Source organism: Cervus elaphus, chromosome 11 (assembly GCF_910594005.1).
Source record: "Cervus elaphus chromosome 11, mCerEla1.1, whole genome shotgun sequence".
In the NCBI taxonomy this organism is placed as follows: Eukaryota; Metazoa; Chordata; class Mammalia; order Artiodactyla; family Cervidae; genus Cervus; species Cervus elaphus.
The window spans coordinates 93097455-93112776 of NC_057825.1; the positions used below are offsets into that span (position 1 = coordinate 93097455).

At 40.0% G+C, this 15322-nt stretch overlaps 1 protein-coding gene across 1 annotated transcript in view; it reads right to left on the minus strand.

The window, feature by feature from the left end:
• Window positions 1–878: 878 nt before the first annotated feature.
• Window positions 879–15322, minus strand: part of TACR1 (tachykinin receptor 1) — a 162620-nt gene continuing 148176 nt past the window's right edge. The window contains exons 3-5 of the mRNA XM_043918480.1: window positions 13711–13861; window positions 3164–3360; window positions 879–1438 (exon numbers count right to left, since the gene is read on the minus strand). Coding sequence (XP_043774415.1) covers window positions 1147–1438; window positions 3164–3360; window positions 13711–13861 — 640 coding nt within the window. The 3' untranslated portion in view covers window positions 879–1146. The remainder of the gene's footprint in view (window positions 1439–3163; window positions 3361–13710; window positions 13862–15322) is intronic.

The following is a 15322-nucleotide window of genomic DNA, read 5'->3' on the forward strand; positions in this document are numbered from 1 at the left end:
TAAAGAACAATCTGCATGAGTGCCCCTGCCCTAAGATAACCAAAAGGCCAGAGCAGGGAGCCCATGTGTTTGTCTTTCCCAGTGGCATTCTCTGGCTGTGAGACCTAGCCTGCTAAGGCCTGATAGAGAGATGCAAGTTTTGACACAAAGTCCTCTGCTCTGTCAAAGGCAAAAATCTTTCAGGAGAAGGAAAGTACTCATAGTTCTAGGACAAATCAGAGAATGTCATATATGGATATTGATACATGGTCTTAGCAGTTGCTACATCTCTAAGAGCTGGGCATTAAGTCACTAGACTTACTGCTGTTATTATTCAATTTTTGGTTACACAAACAAAAAACACATAAAATCATTGAACTGATGAATGTTAAAATTTGAAGGGACACCTAGATGATGTCATTCAGCCTCTTAGTTTTACAAATAAGGAAAGAGAGGATCAGATTAAGTGTTGCACAGTTCTGAGTCTTGGTTCATAACAGACATTAACTAGTATCAGTGGACATATTCTATTTGCATTGGTGGCTCAGGATAGTCAATGGGGACACAATACAGATGAATTTGAAACTCTCAATTCCATGATGCTTTGATTTATTGAGATGCCAAAAGGGGCAGAAGTACACCTTATTTTCATTGGTGCTTAGAAGAGAAGGTTAAATCTTTCATTCAGATTTTAGCTGGTTTCTCCTTTTGTTACCTTATCAAGCAGAGGCTGATGCAGTGTTAGCCACCAGCTAAAGGAAAATAATCTAAGCAAGACTGAGAACACCTTTATTGAAGTAAGACAGGATCTCTAGACAAACAGATTGGTTTGATCTGTTGCTGCACTGCAGGAATCACCCTGAAATGAGTACATGCAATTGAAATTAATTCTAGAATCTTGGAATGGATTGCAGAGAAAATCAAGTTTAACCTCATTGTACAGGCTCAGAGAAGTCGATGATTTTTCGGTCACACAGTGCGTGTGTGACAAAGATATAGAAGAATGTAGGTTTTTGACTTCAGAATGGAATGTTTTCCCCAATCTATTCTCAGCCTTTCACAAGTCCCAAGGGTGTTTCTTATGGATTTTATACTGAAGCTTTATCCATGCATGAAATGAAGCAAGACAAAGATAGAGGTGGCCGTGCCTGCTGAAAGCCCCGTGGTCTAGGAGAGCATGTTGGAGTAGAAGCTTAAGCTCTCCATTGTGGTCTTAGAGTCGCTGTGAGAGGGGTCATTGGAGATCTGGTCCAGGGATGCGGGCGTGGCCTTGGGCCCTTCCTCCAGGTCTTCCTCATGGGCCCCCACCACTGTGGAGACAGTGGTCTCCAGGCGGCTGACTTTATAGATGCTGCCTTGGGTCTGGAGGTACCTGGTGGATTTCATTTCGAACCCTTCATGGTCGCCAGTACTGATGAAAGGGCAGCACCGAAAGGCATGCTTGAAGCCCAGACGGAACCTGGAAAGAGAGTGGATGGACAAGTAACGCTTGAGTATGGCCTGCTATCAGGGGTGTTCCCACCATTGCAGAAGCTGTTTAATATGAGGATATACCCAAATGAGACTCTGTCTTCTTCTTTTTTTAAATTAATTGATAACTGGAGATGCTAAGGGCAAAAGATTCAAAGGTCAGTTGTCAAGGTCAACTCCAGGATTAGAACCCAAGTTCATGTGAAATTCAAGTCTGTACTGAGGGTGGTAGTTGAAATGGTCTGCCTCTACCTGCTCTGGGTCAGTTCAGCATCAGTAAAAACATTCACCAAGTGTTCATTATATGTACAATACAGCGTCAAGACTCAGTCCTTTCCTTCAAGTAGCTCACTGACTTTCTACCAATTGTGTCCCTTCAGTGTGCCTCAGTTTCCCTGTGTTTTAAGCATGGAGAATCAGCTTTTACTTAAAAGATGTGCTGAGAGATTTAACCTAGAAATATTTAGGCAGATTGTGAGGCTCTTAGAAGAAAGATACATCTGTGAGTTAGACAAAGACCATCTGGACAAGTCCCAGGGAATATCTGTCTTCAAAGTCATAGTCCCTGAGTGTCTCACTCATAGAAGGCTCCTTATAGGCTGATAACTGTTGGCCATAAATGTGACAAGTCTTTTATCCCTCCCCTCCTTCTCCTGTCTCCCTTTTTCACACAGAGGCTGAGGTGGTGCTCCAGATGACTGAACTGCCACCACAGCTTCCCAGCTCCCTTTTGGAGACTCTGCACACTGGGGTGGATTCCTTGTTGCTGATCACCATTTCTGATGGTTCTTTCTTTTCTTACTTGTCTGAAGTTGGCTTCCACTCCAGGAAAGGCTCTCCTGGCCCCTGTGGCCAAACAAAGGCAGAATCAGACCTTTGAGGCTCTGACTTCTTTTTGCTTACCCTGTCCTGCTGGAAGTACTGGAAGAAACTGGACAAAGCTACCTAAAAAAATTTTTTTAAGACTTTTTTGATGTGGACAATTTTTAAAGTCTATTGAATTTGTTACAATATTGATTCTGTTTTGTGTTTTGGTTTTCCGACTGCAAGGCATGTAGGATCGTAGCTCCCCAACCTGGAACTGAACCCGCCCTACCCCTGCTGCATTGGAAAGTGAAATCTTAACCACTGGACTGCCAGGGAAGTCCCTGCCCAGATGAGATGGGAAGAGGAAAATGAGAGATCAGAGAAGGGAAAAAAATGCCACGTGGTGGTTAACATTCGTGGCATCGATCTCTCTCTCTCGTTCTCTCTCACTCTCTGACTCATTCATTTTCTGACTCTTTCTCTCTCTGATTCTCTGTCTCTTTCTGCACGCACTACTCTCTGTACATGGGATCCTTAGAGTAGATTGAACAAATTCATGAACTTGATCCAGCTGGCAACCTGATTTATGTGTATTAATCACAGAGAGTTTTTATCTGCCCTGCACCCGACCCTCCAACACTGACTTAGTAACCGGTGGTATGTGTTTCTGGCTCCTCTTGCAAAGGAACAAAGGTCTTCTCACGGCTCCTATTCCTGCATGGTGACAAGACCGTTTGTCTTTGTAGTCCCCAAGAAGCTAACCTAATTGAGCAGAGCCGGCTGTGAGAGAGGAGTGAGTGGTACAGACTATAGAAAACTAATCATCGCTTGGTTCAGTCAGCAGGGATTCAACAGAAGGATTATTAGTTTCTTGTCCTGGAGAGAGTATGGGGGATGAGGGTCTTACCTGTCATTGAGACAGCAGTAGATGATGGGGTTGTACATGGTAGAGCTCATGGCCAGCCACATAATGGCCAGGTAAACCTGCTGAATAAACTTCTCCAGGTAGAGATCAGGGTTGATGTAAGGCAGGAGGAAGAAGATGTGGAAGGGCAACCAGCAAATAGCAAAGGTGCATACAACAACGATCATCATCTTAACCACCTGGCAAGAGAGTGAGACAGGTAAGACTAGCAGCCCATCTTCCCTTTATAATGGTTCTTTTCTCTCTTACCCTGCCCACTTACTATGCACAGTGTGATATGCAATATAAAGTAACTATCAATATAATAACAACTTTCAAGGTGGAGGAAGGACCGCCTTGTGGTACCAAAGGACTTTGGTTATATCAGTGATTCCCAGAGAGTGGCCCCAGGACCAGGAACATAAATATTACTTGAGAAGTTGTCAGGAATGCAAATTCTTAGACCCCATTCCAATCTAACTGAATCAGAAACTTTGAATGTGGGACTCAGAATTCAGTGTTTGAGAAGCCCTTCAGATTATTCTCATGTGCATTCATGTTTGAGAATATCATATCATACTTCTGGGCAATGGCTGGAGAAGCCAAGGGAGACCAGATTAATGAGCAAAGGGTGTTCAGGAAGAAAAGATCCAGGAATGGGGAGAAAGCAGCAGAAGGAAAAGGGCCATGAGTCAGAGTAGGCTTCTAGACTTGAAGACTCTGGGGGAGGGAAAGAGAATGGGTAGGATTTGGATAGCTGCAGCAAGGGATTGTCAGATGTTTAAAGGGAATATTCATAAAATGGCTTTATGAATATAGGGTGATATAACCCATCCCTTTTTATTCCCAAGAAATCTTAAGAGAAAGAATGACCTAGAAGATGTGTGGCCAATATAGTAGAATAAGAAGGTAGTGAGTTCATCTCCTCGCATGGGCACACCAGAATTACAACTAGTTACAAAGTGTCTATATATGGGAAAAGCTGAAGACTAGCAGAAAAGATTTTCTACAACTAAAGATATAAAGAAGGAATCACAGTGAGATGGGTAGGAGAAATAGAGATGCAATGTAGTGAAGATTCATACCCTTGGGAAGGTAAACCACAAATGGAAGGATAATCACAATTGCATAGTTCCTCCCCCAGGAACAAGAGGTCTGAGCCCCACGCTGGGTTCCTAGTGGGTCCTGACCTGGGAAGACAACACCCAAGACTCTCTGACTTTGAAAGCCACCAGGGCTTATACACAGGAGTGCGAGAAGATTGTAGGAAACAGAAATTCTGTTCCTAAGAGAGCCCACGTCAGACCTACCTGCTGACCTTGAAATCTCCTGGAGAGGCAGGAGGCAATTGGGACCACCTCCAAGGACGAAAATACTGGTGGCAGCCATTTTAGGGAGTTCATTCTACCTTGAGGACATTGATTTTGGCAAATCTCATTTTGGAGTTATCCTTTTAGCCTGTTAGATCTAGGAGCTTACCCACACACCAGTGGGCTGATATCAGCCTCAGAGCCCTCATTGACCCATAGTCTTGGAGAAGACTCTTGAGAGTCCCTTGGACTGCAAGGAAATCCAACCAGTCCATCCTAAAGGAGATCAGTCCTGGGTGTTCATGGGAAGGACTGATGCTGAAGCTCCAATACTTCAGCCACCTGATGTGAAGAGCTGGCTCTTTTGAAAAGACCCTGATGCTGGGAAAGATTGAGGGCAGGAGGAGAAGGGGACGACAGAGGATGAGATGGTTGGATGGCATCACCGACTCAATGGACATGAATTTGGGTAAATTCCGGGAGTTGGTGATGGACAGGGAGGCCTGGCGTGCTGTAGTCCATGGGGTCCCAAAGTTGCACATGACTGAGCTACTGAACTGAACTGAAGGAATTCCATACTACTCTCCATAGTGGCTGTACCAATGTACATTAGAAACAACAGTGTAGGAGGGTTCCTTTCTCTCCACACTCTCTCCAGCTTTTATTGTTTGTGGATTTTTTTGATGGTAGCCATTCTAGCAGGTGAGAAGTGATACCTCATTGTAGTTTTGATTTACATTTCTCTAATAATTAGCAATGTTGAACATCTTTTCATATGTCTCTTGGCCCACTATATGTCTTGTTTGGAGAAATGTCTATTCAGGTCCTCTGCCCATTTTTTGATTGGGTTGCTTGTTTTGATGCTATTAAGCATTATGAGTTATTTGTAAATTTTGGAGACTAATCCCTTGTTGGTCACATCACTGGCAAATATTTCTTCCAATCTGTGGTTTGTCTTTTTGTTTTGTTTGTCATTTCCTTTGCTGTGCAAAAGCTTTTGAGTTTAAGTTGGTCCTATTTGTTTATTTTTGTTCTTATTTCCCTTATTTTGGGAGATCAATTGAAAAAGATATTGCTATTATTGATATCAGAGAGTGTTCTGCCTATGTTTTCCTCTAGGAGTTTTATAGTGCCCAGTCTAACATTTAGGTCTTTTGTGTGTGTGTGTGTTGTTTTTTAAATTTATTTTTTAATTGAAGGATAATTGCTTTACAGAATTTTGTTGCTTTCTACCAAATATCAACATGAATCAGCCATAGGTCCCCTCTCTCTGCCTGCCATCTCTCTCCCCATTCCGCCCCTCTAGGTTGTTACAGAGCCCCTGTTTGAGTTCCCTGAGTCACTCAGCAAATTCCCATTGGCTATCTATTTTGCATATGTTAGCATATGTATTTCCATGCTACTCTCTCCAGGCATCTCACTCTCTCCTTCCACGCTCCCCCGACACTATGTCCGTAAGTCTGTTCTCTATGTCTGTCTCTCCACTGCTGCCCTGCATATAAATTCGTCAATACCATCTTTCTAGATTCCATATATATGTGTTAGTGTACAATAGTTATCTTTCTTTCTGACTTACTTCCCTGTGTATATTATAGGATCTAGTTTCATCCACCTATTAGAACTGACTTAAATGTGTTCCTTTTTATGGCTGAGTAATATTCCTCTGTGTGTGTGTGTGTATACTTCTTTATCCATTCATCTGTTGATGGACATCTAGGTTGCTTCCATGTTCTAGCTATTGTAAATAGTGCTGCAATGAACATTGGGGTTCATGTATCTTTTTTGGTTTTGGTTTTCTCAGGGTATATGCCTAGGAGTGGGATTGCTGAGTCATAGGTTTTATTTCTAGTTTTTTAAAGGAATCTCCATACTCTTTTCCATAGTGGCTGTATCAGTTTATATTCCCATCAACAGTGCAAGAGAGTTCCCTTTTCTCCACACCCTCTCCAGCAGTTATTGTTTGTAGACTTCTTGATGATGGCCATTCTGACTGGAGTGAGGTGATATCTCATTGTAGTTTTGATATGCAGTTCTCTAATAATGTGTGATGTTGAGCATCTTTTCATGTGTATGTTAGCCATTTGTATGTCTTCTTTGGAGAAATTTCTGTTTAGGTCTTTCCCCCTTGTTTTGATTGGGTTGTTTGTTTTTCTGGTATTGACTTGTATGAGCTGCTTGTATATTTTGGAGAATAATCCATTGTCAGTTGTTTCATTTGCTATTATTTTCTCCCATTCTGAACGCTGCCTTTTCACCTTGTTTATAGTTTCCTTTGTTGAGCAAAAGCTTTTAAGCCTAATTAGGTTCCACTTGTTTATTTTTGCTTTTATTTCCGTTACCCTAGGAGATGGTTCATAAGGGATCTTGCTTTGATTTATGTCATTGAGTGTTCTGCTATGGTTTGCCTATGAGTGTTCTGCCTATGTTTTCCTCTAAGAGTTTTATAGTTTCTGGTCTTACATTTATATCTTTAATCCATTTTGAGTTTATCTTTGTGTATGGTGTTAGGAAGTGTTCTAATTTCATTCTTTTACATGTAGCTATCCAGTTTAAACAGCACCACTCATTGAAGAGGTTATCTTTGCCCTATTGTATATCTTTCCTCCTTTGTCAAAAATAAGGTACCCATAGGTGCATGGATTTATCTCGGGGCTCTCTATCTTGTTCCTTTGGTCTATATTTCTGTTTTTGTGCCAGTACCATAGTGTCTTGATGACTATGGCTTTGTAGTATAATCTGAAGTCAGGAAAGTTGATTCTTCCAGCTCCATTCTTCTTTCTCAAGACTGCTTTGGCTATTTGGGCTCTTTTGTGTTTCCATACAGATTGCTTAATTATTTGTTCTAGCTCTGTGAAAAATACCCTTGGTAGTTTCATAGGGAGTGCATTGAATATATTCGGATCTTTGGTGGTGTCCCTTCTTATCTCTTGTAATGTTCTTTATTTTAATGTCTATTTTGTCTTATATAATGGTTGCTACTCCAGCTTTCTTTTGATTTCCATTTGCATGGAATATATTTTTCCATTCTCTCACTTTCAGGCTATATGTATCTTTAGGTCTGAAGTGGGTTGCTTGTAGACAGCATATATATGGGTCTGGTTTTTATATCCATTCATCCAGTCTGTGTCTTTTGGCTGGAACATTTAATTGATTTACATTTAAAGTAATTATTGATATATATGTTCTTAGTGCCATTTTCTTAATTGTTTGGAGTTTGTTTTTGTCACTGCTGATGGTGAGTGCAACCATGAAATTGAAAGACACTTGATCTTTGGAAGAAAGGCTATGACAAACCTAAACAGCATATTAAAAAGCAGAGACGTTACTTTGCCAACAAAGGTCCATAAAGTCAAAGCTATGACTTTTTCAGTAGTCATGTATGGATGTGAGAGTTGGACCATAAAAGAAGGTTGAGTGCTGAAGAATGGATGCTTTTAACTGTGGTGTTGGAGAAGACTCTTGAGAGTCCCTTGTACTGCAAGGAGATCAAACCAGTCCATCCTAAAGGAGATCAATCTTGAATACTCATGCTAAAGCTGAAACTGCAATAGTTTGGCCACCTGATGTGAAGAGCCAACTTTTTGGAAAAGACCCTGATGCTGGGAAGAATTGGAGGCAGGAGGAGAAGGGGATGACAGAGAGTGAGATGGTTGGATGGCATCACTGACTCAATGGACACAACTTTCAGCAAGCTCTGGGAGATGGTAAAGGGCAGGGAAGCCTGGAGTGCTGCAGTCCATGGGATTGCAGGGTTGGACATGGCTGAGTGACTGAACAACAAATTGCCATTTTCTTAATTGCTTGGGGTTTGTTTTTGTAGATCTTTTTCTTCTCTTGTATTTCCTGACTATATAAGTCCCTTTAACATTTGTTGTAAAGCTGATTTGGTGGTAGTAAATTCTCTTAACTTTTGCTTGTCTGTAAAGCTTTTGATTTCTCCATCAGTTTTGAATGAGATCCTTGCTTAGAGTAATTTTGGTTGTAGATTTTTTCACTTTCAGTATTTTAAATATATCTTGTCATTCCCTTCTGGCCTGCAGAGTTTCTACTGAAAGATTAACTGTTAATGTATGGAGTTTCCTTTGTATTTTACTTGTTGCTTTTCCCTTGCTGCTTTTAATATTCTTTGTCTTCAATCTTTGTTAGATTGACTAGTATATGTCTTGGCATGTTTCTCTTTGGGTTTATCCTGTATGGGACTCTGTGCTTCTTGGACTTGATTGACTATTTCCTTTCCCATGCTGGGGAAATTATCAACTCTAATCTCTTGAAAAATTTTCTCATACTCTTTCTTTTCTCTTCTTTTTTTTGAATGTTGGTGCATTTAATATTGTCCCAGAGGTCTCTGAGACTATCCTTAGTGTTTTTAATTTTTTTTCTGTTATTCTGCTCTTCAGCAGTTATTTCCACCATTCTATCTTCCAGCTCACTTATCCGATCTTCTGCCTCAGATATTCTGCTATTGATTCCTTCCAGAGTATTTTTAATTCCAGTAATTGTGTTGTTTGTCTCCATATGTTTATTCTTTATTTCTTATATATCTTTGTTAATTGATTCTTGCATCTTCTACGTTCTATTTTTGAGGTTTTGAATCATCTTTTCTATCATTATTCTGAATTCTTTTCTGGTAGTTTGCCTATTTCCTCTTCATTTATTTGGACTTGTGTCTTTCTAGGTTGTTCCTTCATTTGTACAGTATTTCTCTGCCTTTCTTTTCTTTTTTTTTTAAATTTTTTGTATTTGAGGTCTCTTTTTCCCAGACTTTGAGGTTGAATTCTTTCTTCCTTTGGTTTCTGCCCTTGTAAAGTTGGTCCAGGGATTTGTGTAAGCTTCATGTAAGGTGTGACTTGTGCTTGCATCCTTTTGGAAGGGGGTGAATTTTTTACCCTTCTGATGGGCAGGCTGAGTGAGGTGGTAATTCTGTCTGCTGATGATTGGGTTTATGTTTTTGCTTTGTTTGCTGTTTGGATGAGGCATCTTGTGCAGGGAGCTACTGGCAGTTGGGCGATGCTTGGTCTTGTGTACAAGTGGTTGCTTTTGTGGGAGTTCTCACTATTTGATACTCCAGGGCATCTGGTCCCATCACCTCATGGGAAATAGATGGGGAGACAGTGGAAACAGTGTCAGACTTTATTTTTTTGGGCTCCAAAATCACTACAGATGGTGACTATAGCCATTAAATTAAAAGACGCTTGCTCCTTGGAAGGAAAGGTATGACCAACCTAGACAGCAGATTAAAAAGCAGAGGCATTACTTTGCCAGCAAAGGTCCGTCTGGTCAAGGCTATGGTTTTTCCAGTGGTCATGTATGGATGTGAGAGTTGGACTGTGAAGAAAGCTGAGCACCAAAAAATTGATGCTTTTGAACTGTGGTGTTGGAGAAGACTCTTGGAGTCCCTTGGACTGCAAGGAGATCGAACCAGTCCATCCTAAAGGAGATCAGTCCTGGGTGTTCATTGGAAGGACTGATGCTGAAGCTGAAACTCCTGTACTTTGGCCACCTCATGCGAAGAGTTGACTCATTGGAAAAGACCCTGATGCTGGGAGGGATTGGGGGCAGGAGGAGAAGGGGACAACAGAGGATGAGATGGCTGGATGGCCTCACCGACTCGATGGGCATGAATTTGAGTAAACTCCGGGAGTTGGTGATGGACAGGGAGGCCTGGCATGCTGCGATTCATGGGGTCACAAAGAGTCGGACATGACTGAGCGACTGAACTGAACTGAGGCTTAGGAGTTCTCTGGTAGTCTAGTGTCTTGGAGTCAGTGCTCCCACTCCAAAGGCTCTGGGTTTGGAGACTCTCCAGGGAACAGAGATTCCAGAGGTGGTTTGGTATGGCAGTAAATGGGATTAAAATGAATATACAAAAATGAGAAACAAAAGACGCACCCCAGACTAATAGCAATTACAAAATCAGGCAAATAATAACTAAAATAATAGAATATACACACATACATATACACCCATAAACAAATCCAAAATAGCAAAAAAAAAAAAGTACAATAGATAGACCCGCTGAACAAAGGAAACAAAAAATGGTATCCACCGGTTAAGAACAAAGCTAACTAAAGCACAAACTGGAAAACAAAACTGAAACAAGGTGCCAACTGGGGAATAAAACAATGAAAACAGAAGAAACTAACCATATGGTGAGAAAAAGAAATAAAAGAGCAAAAGAATAGAAGTGTAAAGTTAAATAGAAGTAGATAAGGAATACACACAGATTTGTTGCATTTCTATATACTACTAATGAACTATCAGAGGAGAAATTAAGAAAAGAATCCCATTTACAATTACATCAAAAAGACTTAAGGATAAACTGAACCAAGGATCTAGAAGAATTGTACATGGAAAACTATAAAACATTGATAGAATAAATTGAAGAAGACACAAACAAAAATCAATATAGACCAATATATAGCATGCTTACAGATTGGAAGAATTAATATTGTTAAAATGACCATACTACTGAAGGCAACATACAGACTCAATGTAATTTATCAAAATATCAAAAACAATCTCACAGAACTAGAGCTAAGAATTCTAAAATTTATATGGCCACACAAAAGACTCCAAATAGACCTAAAAAGCTTGAGAAATAAGAACAAAGCTAAGGGTATAATGCTCCTAATTTCAAAAAACTATGCTAAAATCTATAGTAATAAAAACAGTATGGTACTGGCACAGAGCAGACACAGAACTCAATAGAATAGAATAGAGATCCCAGAAAAAAACCCACACTCATACAGTCAATTAATCTGTGACAACAGAGGCAAGGATCTACAAGGGGAAAAGAAAGCCTCTTCAACAAGGTATGCTGGGAAAGTTGACCGCTGCATACAAAATAATCAAACTGGATCACACTGTCACATAATGATTGGACATAAAATCAAAGTGCATGGAATTAATAAATTCAAAGTGGATGAAAAACTTAAAGACCCAAAACCATAAAACTTCTAGGAGAAAACATAAGCACCACCCTTTTTGACACTGGTCTTAGCTGGTTTTTTATTTGTCTCCTCAGGCAAGGGAAACAAAAGCAAAAATAAGCAAGTGGGACTACATCAAAGTAAAAAGCTTTTGCACAGTGAGGGAAACCACAAACAAAGCAAAGAGGCAGCCTACTGAATTGAAGAAGATATTTGCAAACAATATATCTGTTAGGAGATTAATGTCCAAAATATACAAAGAACTCATATAACTCAACATCAAGAAAACCATACAACTGCATTAAAAAATAAGCAGGGACTTGTATAGGTGTTTTTTTTTTTCTTCCAAGAAGGTATACAGGTGGCCAAATGGCACATGTAAAGATTCCCAACATCACTAATCAATAGGGAACTGCAAACCAAACCACAATGAGATATTACTCACATGTATTGTAAGGCTGTATTACAAAGACAACAACTAAGGGCTGGCGAGGAGAAACTGTTAGTGGAAACAGAAGCTGGTGCAGCCATGCTGGAAAACAGTATGAAGATTCCTTAACAAACTGAAAATAGAACACCATATGATCCAGCATGTCCACTCGTGGATATTTATCCAAAGGAAACAAAGACACTTTGAAAACATACATGTACCCTGATGTTTATAGCAACATTACAATAGCGAAGATATGAAAGCAACCTAAGTGTCCCCTGATAGAGGAATGGGTATAAAAATGCATATACATACAATAGAATATTACTCAATCATTAAAAATAAAAACTTGTCATTTGGGACAACATGGATATATCCAGAGGGTATTATTCCAAGAGTAAGTCAAATACCACATGACTTCACTTATATATGTGGACTCTAAAAGCAAAACAAAGAAACAAACACAATGAAAGCAGATTCACAGATGTAGCAAATAAAAGAGTGGTTGCCAGAAAGAAGGGGGATGGGCAGGTGGATGAAATGGGTGAAGGGGAGTAAGGGGTGCAGACCTCAAGTAAGTCATGGGGATATAATAAGCCACATAAGGAATATAGTCCATAATATTTTAATAGCTTTGTGTAGGGAGAGATGGTTACTAGAATTATTGTGGTGATAATGGATGTAAATGGCCAATCATTATGCTATACACCTGAAACTAAATACTATTTTAAGTCGACTATATTTCAATAAAAAAGAAAAGCTATCTAGCATCTGCACAATGAAATACTATGCAAAGAGGTACTAAAAGAGGGGAAAAAAGAATGAGAAAGCTGTTTCTATATTGAGTTTTGAAGATTTTGTGGATACTATTAAATTAAAGAATGAGGGGAAGAAAAGTGCATATTTACTATTTATGCAAAAAAGAAAAGAATATATGTTTATTTGGCTTATAAATGCATTACAATATCTGAAAAGATTAATAACAAATAACAGTGGTTACCATGATGTGTGTGCATGTGTGTGTGTGTGTGTGTGTGTGCGTACGTGCATAAACATTTGGGAACTCGGTAGACAGAGGACCTAGAAAGGAGTGAGCATTTTCATGGTAAGACTCAATATATTTTTTCACTTTTAATTTTCAAACAATTTAAGACTCCCAAGAAGTTGCAAAAATAGGACAGAATTCTCAGGCACCCGTCACAAAGCTTCTCCCAGTGATACCATCTTACCTAGCTAGGCCACACAATCAAAATCAAGAAACCGATGATAGTACAGTACTATTAACTAAACTACAGGCTGTATTTGGAATTTGCCAGCTTTTACATGCACTTTTTTGGTGTGTAGTTCTATGAAATTTTATCATATGCAGAGATAAGTAAAAAATCCACAGTAATCAGGATACAGAACTGCTCCATTATCGCAAGGAAATTCACTCATGCAATCCCTTTGTAGGCAGATTCTTCCCCCAGTACTAATCCTGGCAATTCCCAGTTTGTTCTCCATCACCCTAGTTTTGTTTCTTTTAGTACTTTTTGATGTTTGAACGAAATGAACGTATTATTTTGTCAAATGGTAGTAACTAAAAAGAACTGAATAGCTCTTCATGCTTCTGTAGTTAAATCTGTGTGCTTGTGTTTTAATGAGTTGACAGTTTTCTGTTAGTTTTAAGGTGAGAATGAGGGGGCTTATGCCTGTACAGTCAGGTCTAGGTTACAAGCACATTGAAGGACGATTTCTTCCTCCCCTCCCTTTTCCTCCCCTCCTTTCTACAGTTCTTGGGGCCCAGGGACTGCCTCCGGGACTCCTGAGGCTCGGGCTCACATGCTTACCAGTCTGCCACCTGTGCCAGGGTGGGTTAAGTGCTGCTAGCCCTTTGCTCACCTTGCGCTTGGCAGAGACTTGCTCGTGGTAGCGGTCAGAGGAGTCCCCAGGTATCTCACTGGCCCACAGTGTGATGCCCACTACAGTGTAAGCATAACCTATCACCAGCAGGGGGAGGAAGTAGATCAGCACAGTCACGCAGATGTGGTACCTGCAACGAGGTGAACGGGAGCAGTCAGTTCAAGAAGTAACAGGGCTGGTCAAGCCTTGACAGTTACCTGTCTCAGACTAGCTACTAGCATAAATAAGTACGTGATCTATTAGTAGATAAAGTAGAGAAAGCAAATCTTTTGGACGTGTTTTTCTTGTGGACTTTTCCATAATGGAGATTCCTGTTCAGAATGAAAAGAATAAACATTAATGAAAGGGAACTGAATTTGTTGAACATTTACAGCAATTTTAGTTGATGTTAAGTTCAGTATTGCTTACTGCTCCCTCCAAAGAAAAATGCAAACTTAGGCTGAATTAATAGGAGGATATTTTCTAGAATAAAGAAGGTGATTGTACCACTCAATTGTACTTGTCAGATTTAAACTTAGGCTTAGTTTTGATGCAGGGACACGGATCAATAGACCAGCTAGTACATTCAGATGAGAGCAATTGTGATGGTTAATAAGACTTGTTTAGTTGCTAACTTGTGTCTTAATCTTTTGCAACTCCATGGACTCTAGCCAGCCAGGCTCCTCTGTCCATGGGATTTCCCAGGCAAGAATACTGGAGTAGGTTGCTATTACCTTCTCCAACTGGATCTTCCTGACCCAAAGATCAAACTCGTGTGTCCTGCATTGGCAAGTGAATTCTTTACCACTGAGCCAAACTATTCTAAATGACAAATGGATTCATGGATATAAGTATAATTATCTTGGAGAGAAACAAAACTTATCCCAGAATTAGGATCAGTAGGAGAGAGCTACAAAGTTTAAGCTACTTATAAGCATAGTTCTTAAATATATATCTCTCGATGGAAGCTGTCTGGGTCTCTGAGTTACTGCTTGAAAGACAGTTACCAAAGGATTTGAGTCTGACTGGAACATGAACAAGAAACAAACCTTTGCAGTGTTAGCCCACAGATTCTGAGGTTTCCTACAATGGCACAACTTGTTCTATTCTGTTTAAGGTGAGGGTCATTGTAAGTTGGACATTTAAGTAAGTTATTTGAGTTTTGAGAAAGAATATTTTTTCTCAGAGGGCCCTTGGAAGGTGTGGCTAGTTATAGGGCTTTCCCTCTGATGTGAGTGTAATGCAAAAGCTCAGATTTTCTAATAGTAATAACATGAGAACAGCTAATATTTGGGGAGGTTTACTCTAGGTCACTCTGTTAATATTACATTAATGATAGTGTTAATAGCAGAACTGGAAGTTAGATTTTATTTAGTGAAGAACACAATGCCAAGGACTTTACTGGCAATATTTTCTTTAACCCTCAAAATAAGGGTAGTGAGAAATGGAATATTTCCTGCCATATCAACAAACAAGTATGTCGCAGTCATCAGCAATTCCATCCCTCCAACTGTGAATTTCTGAGCCTGGAGGGCACCCAGAAAGAACAATACCTACTATCCAGCAGCCTCAGCCACTCCCCATGGTGAGCACTGAGAACTGGGGGGTGTGT